At 42.3% G+C, this 17824-nt stretch overlaps 1 protein-coding gene and 1 pseudogene across 1 annotated transcript in view; one reads left to right on the forward strand and one right to left on the reverse strand.

Annotated features, from left to right (window-relative positions):
• Positions 1 to 4302, reverse strand: part of LOC121862618 — a 48834-nt pseudogene extending 44532 nt beyond the window's left edge.
• Positions 930 to 17824, forward strand: part of LOC121862619 — a 70931-nt gene continuing 54036 nt past the window's right edge. Inside the window, exon 1 of the mRNA XM_042360935.1 lies at positions 930 to 1048. Within this exon, the coding sequence (XP_042216869.1) occupies positions 930 to 1048 (119 nt within the window). The remainder of the gene's footprint in view (positions 1049 to 17824) is intronic.

A 17824-nucleotide genomic window follows, 5' to 3' on the forward strand; every position in this document is an offset into this window, starting at 1 on the left:
TCGCTGGATGATCGTGACAGTAGAGACAGACAGACAGGTCAGGTCGACACACACATCAAACTCTCTCACCATGACCGGTTACGAAGAGTCCAAGGTGTCTCGGATACTCCCAGTCATGCAGACCTGCCCCAAGAAATTAAACCTCCTAGTCCTCAAGAAGTTCTTTGAAACTGAAGTGTAAGTAACAAGAGTGCAGAGGTCTTATTGCAACTATATCTTGCTCTAGTCAGGCCGCACCTCGATTATGCGGTTCAGTTCTGGTGCCCCTATTATAGAATGGATATAAATTCACTAGAGTCGGTGCAGCGAAGAATGACAAAAATGATTCCGGGACTTAGAAACCTTCCATATCAGGATAGGTTAAAGAAACTTAACATGCATTCCCTAGAAAGACGAAGAGTGCGGGGAGATATGATAGAAGTATTTAAGTGGGTGAAAGGAATCAATAAAGGGGATATAGATAAAGTTCTTATAATATCCGAGCAGGATAGGACTCGGAGCAACGGATTCAAGTTGGATAAGATTAGATTTAGGAGGGAGATAGGAAGAAACTGGTTCACAAATAGGGTGGTGGACGAGTGGAACAAGCTTAGCAACTTTGTAGTAAGTGCGGGAACTCTGGAAAGTTTCAAAAGGAGGCTAGATAGATTCATGGATGATAGAGAGAGGTAGTAACTCTCGACAGGAGCTGCCATGCACAGGCCAACCGGCCTATTGCAGACTCCTTATTTTCTTATGTTTCTTATGATCTTATTACCAAGGTGGAACGACTGAAGCTGCATGGAGACATCAAGATCACCTTCGCCGAATAAGGTCAGCCCGGACAACTCGAAGAGATCCCCGACATCAACGGCATCCAAGTACATACGATAGACTACATGTGGGACAACTTGAAGCTGGGAGTAATCTCCCACGCCGAAATTGCCCACATGGACGCAAAAGAGCTGGACCAACTACTTGAGGGACAACTCAGCTGTGTCAAGAAGCTGTCCGACACCACTGCCCTCGTGGGACACCATGAACCCCTACCCAAAGAGGCGCAACTGGCGTGGGTAACTGTGCCAGTCAAGCCCTACTGCCGACCCAAACGCTGCTACAAATGCCAGCACTACGGTCACACTATCAACAAGTGTGAGGCGCAGGAGGACATATAAGAACATAAGAACATAAGAATGGAGGAAACTGCAGCAGGCCTAATGGCCCATACTGGGCAGACCCGTTTACACCCAACCCCGATTGCTCATATAAGCATCCAACCTATGTTTGAAGCTATTCAGCATATTCGAGTTAATGATGATATTTGGAAACTTGTTCCATTTATCCACTACTCTGTTTCCAAACCAGTGTTTACCTATTTCGCGCCTAAATCTAAATTTGTCTAATTTAAAACCATTGTTACGAGTTTGCTCCTGGTTGGATAGTTTGAGTACCTTTGCAATGTCCCCTTTGTTTAGCCCTGACTTCCATTTATACACCTCTATCAGGTCGCCCCTTGCTCTACGTCTCTCGAGGGAGTGCAAATTAAGATGCTTTAACCTGTCTCTATACTCAAGGTTCCTAATGCCCGGGATTAGTCTTGTCATCCTCCTCTGAATTCTTTCCAAGGATTCTATATCCATTCTGTAATACGGTCACCAGAACTGAACTGCGTAATCCAGGTGTGGTCTCACAAGCGCAAGATACAGTTTTAGGATGACCTCGCTAGTCTTGTAACCAACACTCCTTTGTATGAACCCAAGTACTTTATTAGCCTTGTTACGAGCAAAAACACATTGTTTATTTGGCTAAAGGTTCCTACTTTTCATTACTCCTAAATCTCTCTCGCAGTCAGATTTCTCTATGGCATCGTTGTTCATTTGGTATCTGGTTTCCCTGTTTACATCTCATATACTGAGTACTTTACATTTGTCCACTTTGAATTTCATCTGCCATTTTTCAGACCATTCAAAATTGTTTTTTTAGATCTTCCTGTAGTTTTGCGGAGTCCTCGTCAGATTTAATAACACGTCCTATTTTAGTGTCATCAGCAAATTTACTTATGTTGCTGTCTATGCCGATATCTATGTCGTTTATGTATACAATAAATAATAATGGTCCAAATACTGAGCCTTGGGGAACTCCACTAGTGACGTTGCTCCAATGGGACTTAGTGTCGTTAATGCTCACATGCTGTCCTGTAACCACGCCCTAATCCATTTAAGGATATTACCTTTGACTCCATGTGCTTCTACCTTTCTAATTAGTCTTTCGTGGGGGACTGTTGAAGGCTTTGCTAAAGTCGAGATATGCCACATCATAATTGTGCCCCTCGTCCACCGATTCGAAAACTGATGAAAAGAATGTTAATAGATTAGTTAGACATGAACGTCTGCTAGTAAAGCCATGCTCGGAATCATTGATCAATCGGTGCTTCTCCAGGTGATTTCGAATAGAGCTTGAAATGACTGCTTCCAGTAATTTGCCTACTATTGATGTTAGACTGATTGGGCGTAGTTAGAGGATAGTGATCTATCCCCCTTCTTGATAATCGGTATTACATTCGCTATCCTCCAGGATTCTGGTACTACACATGTTTTTAAGGACATGTTAAACAAGTTTGCTAAGGGCATACTAAGCTCTTCCTTACATTCCTTTAATACTCTGGCAAATATCTCATCGGGACCAGGTGACTTATTAGGCTTATTTTGTCTATTTGCTTACTAACATCGTTACTAGTCACTACTATCTCGCTTAATTTGTTTTCTTCACTATCTCTGAATAGAGTCGGTGCCTCGGCTATCATGTTTAAATTTTTGGTGGTGAAAACTGTGGAAAATATTTATTCAAATTATTGCTCATTTCTCCGTCGTTATCAGTGAGCTCGCCAGTATCTGACCGTATTGGTCCAATCTTTTCTCGTGTTTTAGTTTGATACATTTGGTAGACTCCTTTGGGGTTTGTCTTCGCCTCCCTTGCTATCCTTACCTCATTATTCCTCTTGGCTTTCCTTATCTCGGTTTTAACCCTACTCGCCAATACCTTATAATAATCCCGGAGGTAAATTTCACCACGATTTATCCTTCTACCTATAGCCTTACTTTGGCCAATGATGTTCTTTAAATAATTATTTATCCATTTAGGGTCATTGTTGTCTGATCTGAGTTTTTTGTATGGTATGTTCTGCCTTTGTGCATTAAGTTACTCATTATTTAAATTGTCGTGGAACTCGGCATTCTCAGAACTCGTTATCAGGTCCGTGTCATCTGTCAGGTTGCAACCCAAGCGCGACACCCCCTCTCTCAGCTGCCTCTTTAAACTGTCAAAGTTTGCCCTTCTGAAATCTGGTACTTTAGTGGAATTTTCCTTACGTCTGCCCTGAAAATCTAACTGGAATCTAATTTCTTTGTGATATCCCTCCCTGTGCGTTACCCCTGGACACCGCTACACCGCCTGCCCCAATACAGAGTAAAAATGTGCTGCCTGTGGCGGCCCACACTCCTCTGCCGACTGGACCTTCCCCAAATGGAAGGAGGGATGCAGGATAGCCAAGGTTCGACTCAACAAGGAAGTGAGTTACAATGAGGCCCTCCTTGCTGTACACGCCTAAGACAAGAAAAAACAAGAAACCAAGAAACAAGAAAAGAAAAATCAAGAAACGAAGACCCAAGAAAAGACACACGTTACCAAGAAACAAGAACACCACAAGACCCCAGGGGCAGAACACCTCATCAAGATCACCCCCTCCGACTTCCTCCACATCTATGAGCAACTAGGCCACGATGAAGAACAGGACTTAGACACAAGCTGATGGACAATCCAAGAGAGCATAAAGAGGAGAAAAAGAAGATCGTCAACTTCAAGCTAATAAGAAAACCAAGATATTTTCGCTAAACAAGAAAACACCACACCCAATCAAGCCGACCAAGTACTGAGAAACCATTGTCCAACCTGACACTCACCTGACGTTTGACCTGACGCTTACCTGACTCATGGTCCTGCCCCCCTCATCGCCGCGTCCAGGCAAGTTGCTGCTGCCTCAAACTTACAACCCCACACCACGCAAGCGGTGTTTAAGCCACTGCACCTTTCCTCTCCTTCTAAAACTCACTTGAATCCCCCCTTTTCCTTCCCCTGAACCTCCTCCCCCCCCTGTCACTAGCCTTTATGTCATGTTATGGTCAGGTCAGGTCAGGTCAGTCCGTAGAATTTATATACACGCATATAATTGGAAAAGGAAACTCACGTTGCTGGAATAAGAGAGTCCTGGCTAAGGATGGAGAAGTTGTGAGGTACAACGGGAGAGCGAGACGTTGGATGGCCGTCATCCACCAGCAGCAGCCACAAGTGTCTGATATGCTTAGTCTGGTTCACGATAGTGAACGTTACTGTTCTCCTTGTTGACAGTTTGTTTTCTTAATTATATTTATTCAAATGATTTATGTCCACTGCTATTATTCAATAGTGCATTATGAAATAGTGTTTCCCATAACTTTATGAAATATAACTTTGCCTGAGACAATTATAAGACGTTGGCTAGGTAATTTTAATATAAATAATGTTGACACTAGTTGTTGGCATCACCGTGGTGTATGTTTGGTTAGATCTGATAACTTTAATTTGTAACTTGTGTCATGTACACATAATCGTTTGTTATTATAGATACATCAATTCCAGTTTTCGAAAAAAAGTTGAAAAAATTAGAAATTATAGTTTTCCCACAATTAACACTAAAAAATACACACACACTATGTAACAGCGAAAGTATATTACATTACCAAACGAATGACAGAGGACATTAAAGAAAGTGATATGATGTGTTAAAGTTATAGAGGTATAAATAATGAGCATACTAATAAAATGTGTTAGGAAAGGGTCAGTGTGGGTTCAGAAAAGGAAATACAGTGTCGGGAGTCTTAGGCAGTGAGTGGATCGAGGTTTGGTAAAGTGTTATGGATATATTGAGAAAACAGGAAGTGACAGAGAAGTATAATGCCAGGGAGGAGAAGAGTTTCGTGAAGGGTCCACTATGGGTGAAGGTTATGTAGTCCAGAAAACGAGTATTGAGCGTAGATCATGATGTAGAGTTAAAGTACTTTAGGAATTGTTATGAATAAAAAAAAGAAAAGAAAATCATGTGTCAGTTTTTACTTTTGTATAATATAGGTGAAACTATACGCTACAGAAGAAGGCTTGACCATGGCTAGACCTCACCTTTGAACATGAAAAGCACCAAACTTGACACACAATGACACCAATCGCACGTCGTCTCCCTTCGATACAGGTAAATCACTCTCCTCAACATTTTCTATTGCTCTCCTGACCTCTTGTATTGTTGCCCCGTCTATTGGAACATTCGTGAATAATGCTTTATCATCAAAACTTGCTAATATCTTTCTATTTAAACCAATGATCTTAACCCTTTCTACTAAATCACTGGATTTCTTTAAATGAGCACTGCTTTATTGATCCACGTGTGGCTAAAAGAGGCTTGGCTAGTCTGTGCCGGTTATGAGCCTGCCAGGCACCCTTCGCTGGTGAATCTTTGGGGCACCTCTCGTCCTTTGCGAATTTAGATACTATCCGTCAGTCAACTGAGGTCATTTATTACATGTAAGTCGTCATCACTGTGGCAGTCACTGTTTTCAAACTCATTATCACAATCTTAATCAAACTAAAGAGTATTATTGACATAATCAGCAATAAATAAGTGATCTGTGTTCAACATCTCGGCTGTGAGAGCTGCATTACGCTCTCTACCTGGCTTGATCTTCTAGCAGTTCTAATTTAACACTGAATACATTCCTGTGAACGTGGATTTCCTGGCTTTACCGTTCTAGCTTAGGGTGAATGTCTTAGATGTCTGCCGATCTTAGGTAATTACTTTTTGTAATAGTTTTCATTACCGAAACCACTGTTAACTCTCAACTGAACTCGCTGACGAAGTTGGGATGACGTCAATGAGAATAAGACGTTGCTTCATAGTAGATCTGAGGTATTTTAACTAAAATATTAATATCAAATAAAAACACAAGCGTAATTATGCAAATAATTATGTGTAAAAATATTATTGTCGGTGACCACATTAATTTACAGCAACAGCGTCACCATTTCGATACTTAACTTACTATGGTAACGATTCTCGGGCTGGGTTCGCGTCTGGTCGGAGGATTTTTTGTGTGACATTTCGAGTTTTCTATAGACATATCGGTATATATATATATATTTTCTTTTTTCACGCGAACATTGATGCGTTTTATATATACACTTGCATATTTCAGTCCACTGCTGGATGAAGCCCAGTAGACATAGATATTCAGTCTTCCGCCTCGAGGGGTGATTGAATACCTCCAGGCTTCCTTATTTGATCTATCCAGTTGGTATTTGATCTGCTCGTAAGCCATTTCATATCTCAAAGGGTCAGCCAAAGTTTTCTTAGTTCACTTTTGTCTGTCTTACCATATGGTTCGCCCACTACCATTACAGTTTTCTTGTCCACATTATTAATCCATTAAATATGATAACTTATTCCTTTGCTTCGGTAACATTGTACACAAGGAGTTAAATCATCGTACTTAGAGGTTGTCATTGTACTCAAAGGGGTTAATTAATTGTAATTCAGAGGTTAAGTCATTGTAGTCAAAGGGGTTAAATCATCGTGTTCAAGAAGTTGGATCATCGTACTCAATGGATTAGTGATGTACACAAGGGCTAACTAAGTCATCGTACTTTTGTATTTATATCACCTGACTCAAGGGGTTATGTCATATCTTGTACTATGGTTTGAGGTTACACTAATTCGTTTTTACATTATCTTTTATTTGTTTATGTTTTATGCTTTGTCCACATCTTTTCATGCTTTTAATATCTACATCATTTTTACATTTAAGCTCTACATCTACAGTAACGTAGTGGTCACCTTTTTTTTTAGACAAATAGGTAAATTGATATGTCTATGTATGACTTAAAGTTTCTCGACGGTAACTCAGCCCATTTAAAACTCTTTTTTTTTCGCGAGTGACATTACTATTTTACTCTTACGTATTTATATGTCATGTCTTTTAATTTTAAATTGTTCCTCACTAATGGGCGAATTTTAGTCGATCTACTTAATGTCGTTTTAGTTTTCATAAAATTCATGTTCAATCTTTCGGTCTTTTATACTTCATTCAGTTTTTGTTATTTTTGTTTACAAGTCTGTTTGGTTTAATATAACAAGTGTGTTGTCACAGACAGGGTGGAGGTACTGCACCTTAACGCAATATCGTTCATAATATTTATATTTTTTCCCCAGTATACTCACCCCTTCAAGGGCTTTGGGAGTATTGAGGTCACATCATTTTTCTTTTTAGTTATGTTATCTGATAGTAAGGTAATTTCATCAGTATCTCGGCTGCTGGTGATATTGATGTTGGTCCTTTCTGTACTTTGGTTCATCAAGTCATTCATATCAAACTGTATATTCATATCGAATATTCTTCATTACTATTCCGCTTGGTGGTGACTCTGGCACTGTAGCTGTTTCTAAACCTTGTCTGCTTTAATGGTTGTTTACATAGGAATTCAGGTAAAAAAGATAACTTTGTTAGAAATATATATACGTATACAGCGTTGTTTTATCAGCAAACCGTCAAAACTACAAACACTGTTTTCAACACCCACAAACTTGAGAATGGGTAAATCCCTTTATTTTCTCTATACAATGGCCCTCAAAACAATGGACTTAGATGACTTATTAATTTTAATATCAATAAAAGAAATCGTCCTTTGGATCCAACAATCAGAATATCTTGTGTGCGGTAAACTAAATGTGGTGACTCATTCATCACAAACACATAACCATAATGCTGTCGATATTTGGATGAGAACATTATATATATATATATATATATATATATATATATATATATATATATATATATATATATATATATATATATATATATATATATATATATATATATATATATATATATATATATATATATATATATATATATATATATATATATATATATATATATATATATATATATATATATATGCAAATACATCACAATATATTTTTAAAGATTAGTAGGGTCATTACCTAATACCTGACCCTTGTGGACCTGATCTCACCCTCCTCTGAATATATACACCTTGTTTTGTACTTCTCCTTAGCCTGTACTCACCCCTGAAGATGTGAATTACACGAAAGCGCTTGGGAACTTCGTGTTTTCTTCTTTCCTTGTGGTATATATATATATATATATATATATATATATATATATATATATATATATATATAAATATATATATATATATATATATATATATATAATATATATTTCATTAGCCCATAAAGTACACAGACTTCTACATATAATCAACAACCTCACCCCACCAGGACTCGAACCCACGATCTTATGTGTGTGACCAGGGAACGTTACCTCTAGACCACCAGGGCACCAAAAGCAGTCCTAGACTTTGTTATATTTCACACAAAGCCTGTTCATCGAGCTTATGGCGCCGTGAACCTCCAAATTGGGGACTACCCGTGCCTCTTAGGTGGTCAGAGTAACGTTTTACCAAATCCAGCTTCGAAACACGAGGTTCCATATATATTTCATTAGCCCATAAAGCGCGCGGACTTCTACATATAATCAACAACCTCACCCCAACAGGACTCAAACCCACGATCTTATGTGTGTGACCGGGGAACGTTACCTCTAGACCACCAGGACATTAAAAGCAGTCTTAGACTTTGTTATATTTCACACAAAGCCTGTTCATATATCAGGATAAACTTAATCTCTGCAATAAAGATCCATTTTCTAAAATATGTGAGTGACAAGTCGTTGATACCGTTCATTTTGGCTGTATCAAAATGAGAGAGGAATTCCTGCATCCATTGCAATCATCGGCTACCAGAGTACAGCCGAGGAAATTGGCAATCATGAGAATAACGTCACGTCAGGAACAAAGCTCTATCTCCGTCCAATAACACCATTCATAATTGACTGTCCCTCTAGTTAACCTTCTTTTCTCTCTTTAAAGGCGAATTTATGATTTATTTAATAATCAAAAGATAGTGTATATTGTTACTCATGGTGAATTTATTAAGACATTTAACTAAGTGTCTACCAAGAAAGAAACTACCGTGAAGTGCAGGATTTCAACCGCTCGAACCATAACTATATTATTTTCATCCCAGACATTATTGCGTGCTAGTACAGGTGTGCTTTGGCATTTATGTTTATTCAGTTAGATTCTTGTAATTTTTAGTGTCATCTCTTATTTCCCTGTTTTCTGATTATTTAATAGTAAGATAGGATTATTTTAAGGTATTTTAACATATTATAAACATCTATATTTACATATGAGGGAACATGCAACAATACTCATGCATCAAAATAGTTTTTTGGTTTCATGACCGAAAATGCATATTATGTACATGACAGAAGCTGATAATTTTTATATCGAAACGATCCCAGTTTATTTACAAACAAAATAACATTAGACAGTTAGTGAAAAATTACCTCCCTAATTTGCCATATAATCGTCAGATTGAAAAAAAAACTGCTGTACAGTCTAAGAAATTGGTTTACCTGACAAACACGACACCTGGCTTTGGTAGTGTACACGTGGAAGCTTTTATCGATCTTTGGTATCTAACGTTCTCCTTGATGGCTGTATCATTAACGCATATTGGAGGCTCTATTAAGGTGTGTTGGTTTAAGATATTGCTGTATGTCAGGAGGCAGGGAAGTGATTTGTGACACACTAGACCATTAGTCTAATAACATGTCAGCATATTCTGCAGGGCAGTGTTGAAGTTGGACTGGGGTGGGTGACTTGGTAATGGCTCTAATTTTGTTCCACACTTCTGCTAAAGTTCTTAATTTATGCTTTAAAATCCGTGTAACACAAATATTACACACTACGAACTAGCAGCAGCATCGGGAACAGGTAAGTCATTATCGCCTGGTGTGGAGAACATAATCTCTGACACCTTAATGGAGTCAAAATAGACAATATTAAACTCCAATTTTGTCAATAAAGCTGTTTTCTTTATTAGATTTGAAGAATGAAACTGTATTGAGTAATCTTGGACGTGGAGCTGTGTTTTAAGCTACAGAGAAATAATGTAGTAGAGTTCAATTTCAGAGTTTATTAAGCTGCGGTCACACTGGATTTTCTACCCAGAATAAATCCACCGTAGCGTTCATTTTTCAACAAACTCCTCAAGTTGTCTCTCCAGCGACAACTTATTTATGTAGCAAGTGGGACGACACGGAACGTCTAAAAATCCACGGTACGGGGGGTTGAAATTTGTTATAGCGTCTATTGAATTAATAAAATTTACACAGTTCTTATCTTTTCTTATTAATGTTGAAATGTACAAAAATATAAAAAGTGTATTTCAATAACAAAACACGAGCAAAAATGTCATCGTAAATAAAAACTAAGAATACATCACGACGGGAATTTCATTTGACCCTTAGAGTACTTGTATCACTTGTAAACAAACATCGCTTGGACGCTACAATCGTTTCTTTTTCGTCTCGGTCTTCTTTAACAGGATCACACATCTCACTAAAGCGGTTAATGCTGCAATAGAAACATACAATGAAGCCATCCTGCTCTCCAACTGAGCTCAAACTAGCCGTCCAAGCTGGGCGCTTGTCTAGCTGTTCCTTGCGCCAGTGTGACCAGTGTGCGGATCGTACCGTACCGTTGACTTATCGCCTGTGGATGAAATGCTATCGTGCATTTATTGCACGGAAAACTCTAGTGTGACCGTAGCTGTATGTAAGCGTTAATGATACAGCCATCAAGGAGGGTGTTAAAGAGATACAAAAAAGTCGAGAACACTTTCCATCAACCCCACGTGTACACCACCAAAGCCAGGTGTCGTGTTTGTCAGGTAAACCTTCCCCTGACTACATATCAACAATGACTGGCACAGATGATCCTCTACCACAGCCAGTCAAGCAAAGTTTACTGTAATTTACAAGAGGCACCTGCAAATCAAAGGTGCTGAAGTGCCTTGGCGAGTGCATATGTAGCTGCGATATCTCCCACAATCCATTAGCACAATGAAGAATGATGATGAATTAGGTTAATGCAATGTGTCTGGAAGTTATAATTCACCTGACCATTCAATCCCACTTCCATCTCCCCCCCCCCTAGACAGTGAGGGGGTGGGGGGAGGGGTGGCTACTGTGTTTGTCTTTGTGTGGATTAAAATGTTACTACACATGTAGTATGGAAACTGCGTATGTTTGTGCATCATAGCCTATATGTTTACAAGAGTCGGGATTGGAGCGAGATTTTTTTGTTTTTCTGTATACTGAAATGCTGCATAATCCCCGGCCATTTCCAGTCAGGGGGAAATTCAGTTAACTAGTCTAGTGCATCAGGAAAAAGTGCGTCATAATGTTATTTGCCATAACTATATTTAATTAACAGTATTGCTAATTGGGGTTTAATTAAAATATAATCCAAAATATCAGCAATTTGTTACTTGCTGACGGCCACGAGAATATGAAGATAACATTAATTTTTGTTTATTAATAGAGGATGCTGCGTTATACACCCGATTAATTGGTGCTATTTTTTTCGGAAATTATCTGATATAAATTGAAAAGAAAAAAATTCAGCGTGTCATAAACCGTGCATAAGAAGTTTTAGAAACTATATTATGCTGTCGGTCACTAAACATAATGTATTTTTGATGCATTATTACACAAATACATACATACATACATAATAATAGTTCCCCTCGTGTAACGAGGAAATGGCCCGCCCAAGTGCCACCTAGGCGTGAATTTGTTTGAAGTATAGAAGCTGTTGCCAACACAACAACCACACCTTCAGTTAACGAGCTGCATGACCCAGTGTCAAGGAACAGTCCGAGAAGACCGAACAGCTCACCAACTGCACTGGTTGACCATTACCCCGGAACACGATCCGCAAATCGATTAACATCCTGGTTCTCAATTACTGCTGGGTACATAGAGGCAAATGGCATAAAGAGACAGACATACATACATACATACATACATACATACATACATACATTCATATATACATTTTCATACAAGATTTCGTTACGGAGTTCTATAATCGGTAGATTTACAGCCGATTTTTTATATTTTGCAAACTTGGGATAAGACCTGAAAACCATCTTTTGCAAAAACAGCTCGTTACGTGGTAAAAATCACGCCAGTTGTGGGAGGAGGAACAACATTAGCGAAACTTTTCTATTTTAGTTCACTCAGCTTGACCATCAAGAATAATTTTAACCAACACTGTGATAACCTAACCTAACCTAATCTAACCTAACACAGGTAAATAAAAAAAAAATTGTAGAGTCTACTAAGTACATAAAATGAGGATATTATTGTAAAAGTGATTAAAGAAAATTATATTAACAATATTGGCGTAAAGTTTCGTTAACCAACAAAATATGTTCTATATTCTCTCTTAGATAGGTTTGGTTGGTTGGGTTGGGTTTGGTTTGGTTTGGTTAGTGAGAACAACCTCTTCTCCAAACATTCCAGTTCTCAAAAATTTCACCATTTCCAAGTTATTCCATATGTAGTATTTTATATATTTGGTTGTTGGCTCCTCTGTTCTATCTTGTCCCTGATCTCACCTCCCGGCTCCCAAAACGCCTATTTTATTGCCCCGTCCTTCCCCTGTTCAGCCTCTCCACATGCACTAACCATTTTAACTGTGTTATTTCCTCGCTTCTGATAGGATTTGCGAGGTATTGGAATGACTCTGTGTTTGTGTTTCTGCACCATCGCCAATAATGTTATGAAGCATATCTTAGACATATCTGCACCAAATCTGACCAAACGTTGTGAATAAATTATACTTGGTAAAACCCTACACTTTATGGAGTGGTCAAGGTTACGTGAAAGAGTTTGTTGTTGTGGGAAGGTAATTTATATATTTTCCTACATATTTTTTTCTCAGAGGATTAAATCTTATGATTAAAAGCATTAGAAGTTTATATATATATTTTAGTATGTTGACGAAAGTTGAAGATACAAGAATTAAGAGATAATACAAATATTTTTACCACCGAATTAGTATTAAATTGTTCGTAAGAATAAAAGTGTTAATCTAGTGCACATTTTTTTTAACCCATGAATACTAGAATAAAAAATCAACGCTCTGGTGACAACAAAAAGCTATGATGACAAAAACAATCTTATGGTGCCAACAAAAACAGCGTGATAAAAGCAACAATCCGGCGACAACACCAGCAGTGTGGAAGTAATAATACCAAAAATAATTAATAATAATAATAAAGCAGACACTGAAACACGCCTGTGACAACAATAACACCATGGTGACAACAATAACACCATGGTGACAAAAATAACACCATGGTGACAACAATAACACCATAGCGACAGCAAAAGCACAACACTGGTGACAACAACACTATGGTGACAATAACACGGTTAAGTCTACGGAATGTTAGCGAACGGAATCCAATTTGGTCGCGAACGATCACATATACCAAGCTACCCCAGCCGCTGTGTCGGGGGTGACGAGGGGTATAAAGGGCTGTTGGGAAGAAGAGGGAGTGGCGATCAGACAAAGGTGGGGTGTGTGTGGGGATGATACAGGAGGTGTGTGGGGATGATACTAGAGGGGTGTGTGGGGATGATACAGGAGGGGTGTGTGGGGGATACTAGAGGGTGTGTGGGATGATACAGGAGGGTGTGTGGGGATGATACTAGGGTGTGTGGGATGATACAGGAGGTGTGTGGGGATGATACTGGGGTGTGTGTGGGGATGATACAGGGAGGGTGTGTGGGGATGATACTAGGGGGTGTGTGGGGATGATACAGGAGGGTGTGTGGGGATGATACTAGAGGGGGTGTGGGGATGATACAGGGGGGTGTGGGGATGATACTAGAGGGGTGTGTGGGGATGATACAGGAGGGGTGTGGGGATGATACGGGGGTGTGTGGGGATGATACAGGAGGGGTGTGTGGGGATGATACTAGAGGGGTGTGGGGATGATACAGGAGGTGTGTGGGGATGATACTAGAGGTGTGTGGGATGATGATACTAGAGTTGTGGGGATGATAAAAGACGGGTGTGTGGGGATGATACTAGAGGGGTGTGTGGGGATGATACCTGGGGGTGTGGGGATGATACAGGAGGGTGTGTGGGGATGATACTAAAGGGGGTGTGTGGGGATGATACAGGAGGGTGTGGGGATGATACTAGAGGGTGTGTGGGGATGATACAGGAGGGGTGTGTGGGGATGATAAAGACGGGTGTGTGGGGATGATACAGGAGGGTGTGTGGGGATGATACTAGAGGGGTGTGTGGGGATGATACTAAGAGGTGTGTGGGATGATAAAGACGGGTGTGGGGATGATACAGGAGGGTGTGTGGGGATGATACTAGAGGGGTGTGTGGATGATACTAGAGGGTGTGTGGGGATGATAAAGGCAGGTGTGTGGGGGATGATACTAGGGGTGTGTGGGGATGGTCACTGGGGTGTGTGGGGATGATACAGGTGGGTGTGTGGGGATGACACAAGGAGGTGTGTGGGGATGATAAAATAGGGGTGTGTGGGGGATGATACTAGAGGGGTGTGTGGGGATGATAAAGGGGTGTGTGGGGATGATACTAGAGGGTGTGTGGGGATGGTACTAGGGGGTGTGTGGGATGATACAGGAGGTGTGTGGGGATGATACTAGAGTGTGGGGATGATACAAGAGGGTGTGTGGGGATGATACAGGAGGGTGTGTGTGGGGATGATACTAGAGGTGTGTGGGGATGATACAGGAGGGTGTGTGGGGATGATACTAGAGGTGTGTGGGGATGATACTAGAGGGTGTGTGGGGATGATAAAAGACGTGTGTGGGGATGATACTAGGGGGTGTGGGGATGACACAAAGGGGTGTGGGGATGATACTAGAGGGGTGTGTGGGGATGGTACTGGGGTGTGTGGGGATGGTACTAGAGGGTGTGTGGGGATGGTACTAGAGGTGTGTGGGGATACGTGCTAGAGGGTGTGTGGGATGATACAGGTGGTGTGGGGATGACACAAGAGGGTTTGGGGATGATAAAATAGGGGTTGGGGATGATACTAGAGGTGTGTGGGGATGATAAAAGGGTGTGTGGGGATGATACTAGAGGTGTGTGGGATGATACTAGAGGGTGTGTGGGGATGATCACGAGGGGTGTGTGGGGTGAGTACTAGAGGGTGTGTGGGGATGATACAGGAGGGGTGTGTGGGGATGATACTAGAGGTGTGTGGGATGATACAGGAGGGGTGTGGGGATGATACTGGGGGTGTGTGGGGATGACTGGGAGGTGTGTGGGGATGATACTAGAGGGGTGTGTGGGGGATGATACAGGAGGGTTGTGTGGGGATGATACTAGAGGGGTGTGTGGGGATGATACAGGAGGGGTGTGTGGGGATGATACTAGGGGGTGTGTGGGGATGATACAGGGAGGTGTGTGGGGATGATACTAGGTGTGTGGGGATGATACTAGGGGGTGTGTGGGATGATAAAGACGGGTGTGTGGGAATGATACTAGAGGGTGTGTGGGGATGATACTAGGGGTGTGTGGGGATGACACAGGAGGGGTGTGGGGATGATACTAAAAGGGGTGTGTGGGGATGATACAGGAGGGTGTGTGGGGATGATACTAGAGGGGTGTGTGGGGATGATACAGGAGGTGTGTGGGGATGATAAAGACAGGTGTGTGGGGATGATACAGGAGGGTGTGTGGGGATGATACTAGAGGGGTGTGTGGGGATGATAAGAGGGGTGTGGGGATGATAAAAGACGGTGTGTGGGGATGATACAGGAGGGTGTGTGGGGATGATATAGGGGTGTGTGCAGATGATACTAGAGGGTGTGTGGGGGATGATAAAAGACGGGTGTGTGGGGATGATACTAGAGGGGTGTGTGTGGGGATGGTACTAGAGGGTGTGTGGGGATGATACAGGGTGGGTGTGTGGGGATGACACAAGAGTTGTGGGGATGATCAAATGGGGGTGTGTGGGGATGATACTAGGTGTGTGGGGATGATAAAAGAGGGGTGTGTGGGGGATGCTGGGGGTGTGTGGGGATGGTACTATGGGGTGTGTGGGGATGATACAGGAGGGTGTGTGGGGATGATGCTAGAGGGGTGTGTGGGGATGATACAAGAGGGGTGTGTGGGGATGATACAGGAGGGGTGTGTGGGGATGATACTAGAGGGGTGTGTGGGGTAGATACAGGAGGGTGTGTGTGGGGATGATACTAGAGTGTGTGGGGATGATACTGGGGGTGTGTGGGGATGATAAGGGCAGGTGTGTGGGATGATACTAGAGGGTGTGTGGGGATGACACAGAGGGGGTGTGTGGGGATGATACTAGAGGGGTGTGTGGGATGGTACTAGAGGGTGTGTGGGGATGGTACTAGAGGGTGTGTGGGGATGATACTAGGGGGTGTGGGGATGATGCTAGAGGGTGTGTGGGGATGATACAGGTGGGTGTGGGGATGACACAAGAGGGGGTGTGTGGGGATGATCGTGGGGTGTGTGGGGATGATACTAGGGGTGTGTGGGGATGATGAGGGGTTGTGTGGGGATGATACTGGGGGTGTGGGGGATGATACAGGGGTGTGGGGATGATACTGGGGTGTGTGGGGATGATACTAGGGGGTTGTGGGGATGATACTGGGGGTGTGTGGGGATGATAAAAGACAGGTGTGTGGGGATGATACTAGAGGTGTGTGGGGATGATACTAGAGGGTGTGTGGGGATGATACTGGGGGGTCTGTGGGGATGATACTAGAGGGTGTGTGGGGATGACTAAGAGGGTGTGTGGGGATGATAAAAGAGGGTGTGTGGGGATGATACTAGAGGGGTGTGTGGGGATGATAAGAGGGTGTGTGTGGGATGATACTAGGGGTGTGGGGATGATACTAGAGGGGGTGTGTGGGGATGATACTAGGGGTGTGTGGGGATGATACTAGAGGGTGTGTGGGGATGATACTAGAGGGGTGTGTGGGGATAAAGGCAGGTGTGTGGGATGATACTAGAGGTGTGTGGGGATGGTACTAGAGGTGTGTGGGGATGATACTAGAGAGGTGTGTGGGATGATAGGTGGGTGTGTGGGGATGACAGAGGGTGTGGGGATGATAAAATAGGGTGTGTGGGGTGATACTGGTGTGTGGGGATGATGAGGGGTGTGTGGGGATGATACTAGAGGGGTGTGTGGGATGATGCTAGAGGGTGTGTGGGGATGATACAGGGGTCTGTGGGGATGATACATGGGGGGTGTGTGGGGATGATACAGGGGGGTGTGTGGGGGATGATACAGGGGGGGAGTGTGTGGAGATGATACACGTGGGTGTTGGGGATGATACAGAGGGTGTGTGGGGGATGATACAAGAGGTGTGTGGGGATGATGCAAGAGGGGGTGTGGTGGGGATGATACAAGACGGGTGTGTGGGGATGATAAGACAGGGTGTGTGGGATGATACAAGAGGGTGTGTGGGGATGATACTAGAGGTTGATGGGGATGGTACCAGGGGGTGTGTGGGAATGATATAGGGTTGTGTGGGGATGATACAGGGGGGTGTATGGGGATGATACAAGAGGGTGTGGAGATGATGGGTGGGTGTGTGGGGATGATGCTGGGATGATACAGGTGGTGTGTGGATGATACAAGAGGGTGTGTGGGAATGATGGGGGTGTGTGGGGATGGTACTAGAGGGGTGTGTGGGAATGATACTAGAGGGTGTGTGGGGATGATGGTGGGTGTGTGGGGATGATATTAGGGAGGTGTGTGGAGATGATACAGGTGGGTGTGGGGATGATACTAGAG

This window comes from Homarus americanus, unplaced genomic scaffold (genome assembly GCF_018991925.1).
Source record: "Homarus americanus isolate GMGI-L3 unplaced genomic scaffold, GMGI_Hamer_2.0 scaffold31037, whole genome shotgun sequence".
NCBI classification, from domain to species: domain Eukaryota; kingdom Metazoa; phylum Arthropoda; class Malacostraca; order Decapoda; family Nephropidae; genus Homarus; species Homarus americanus.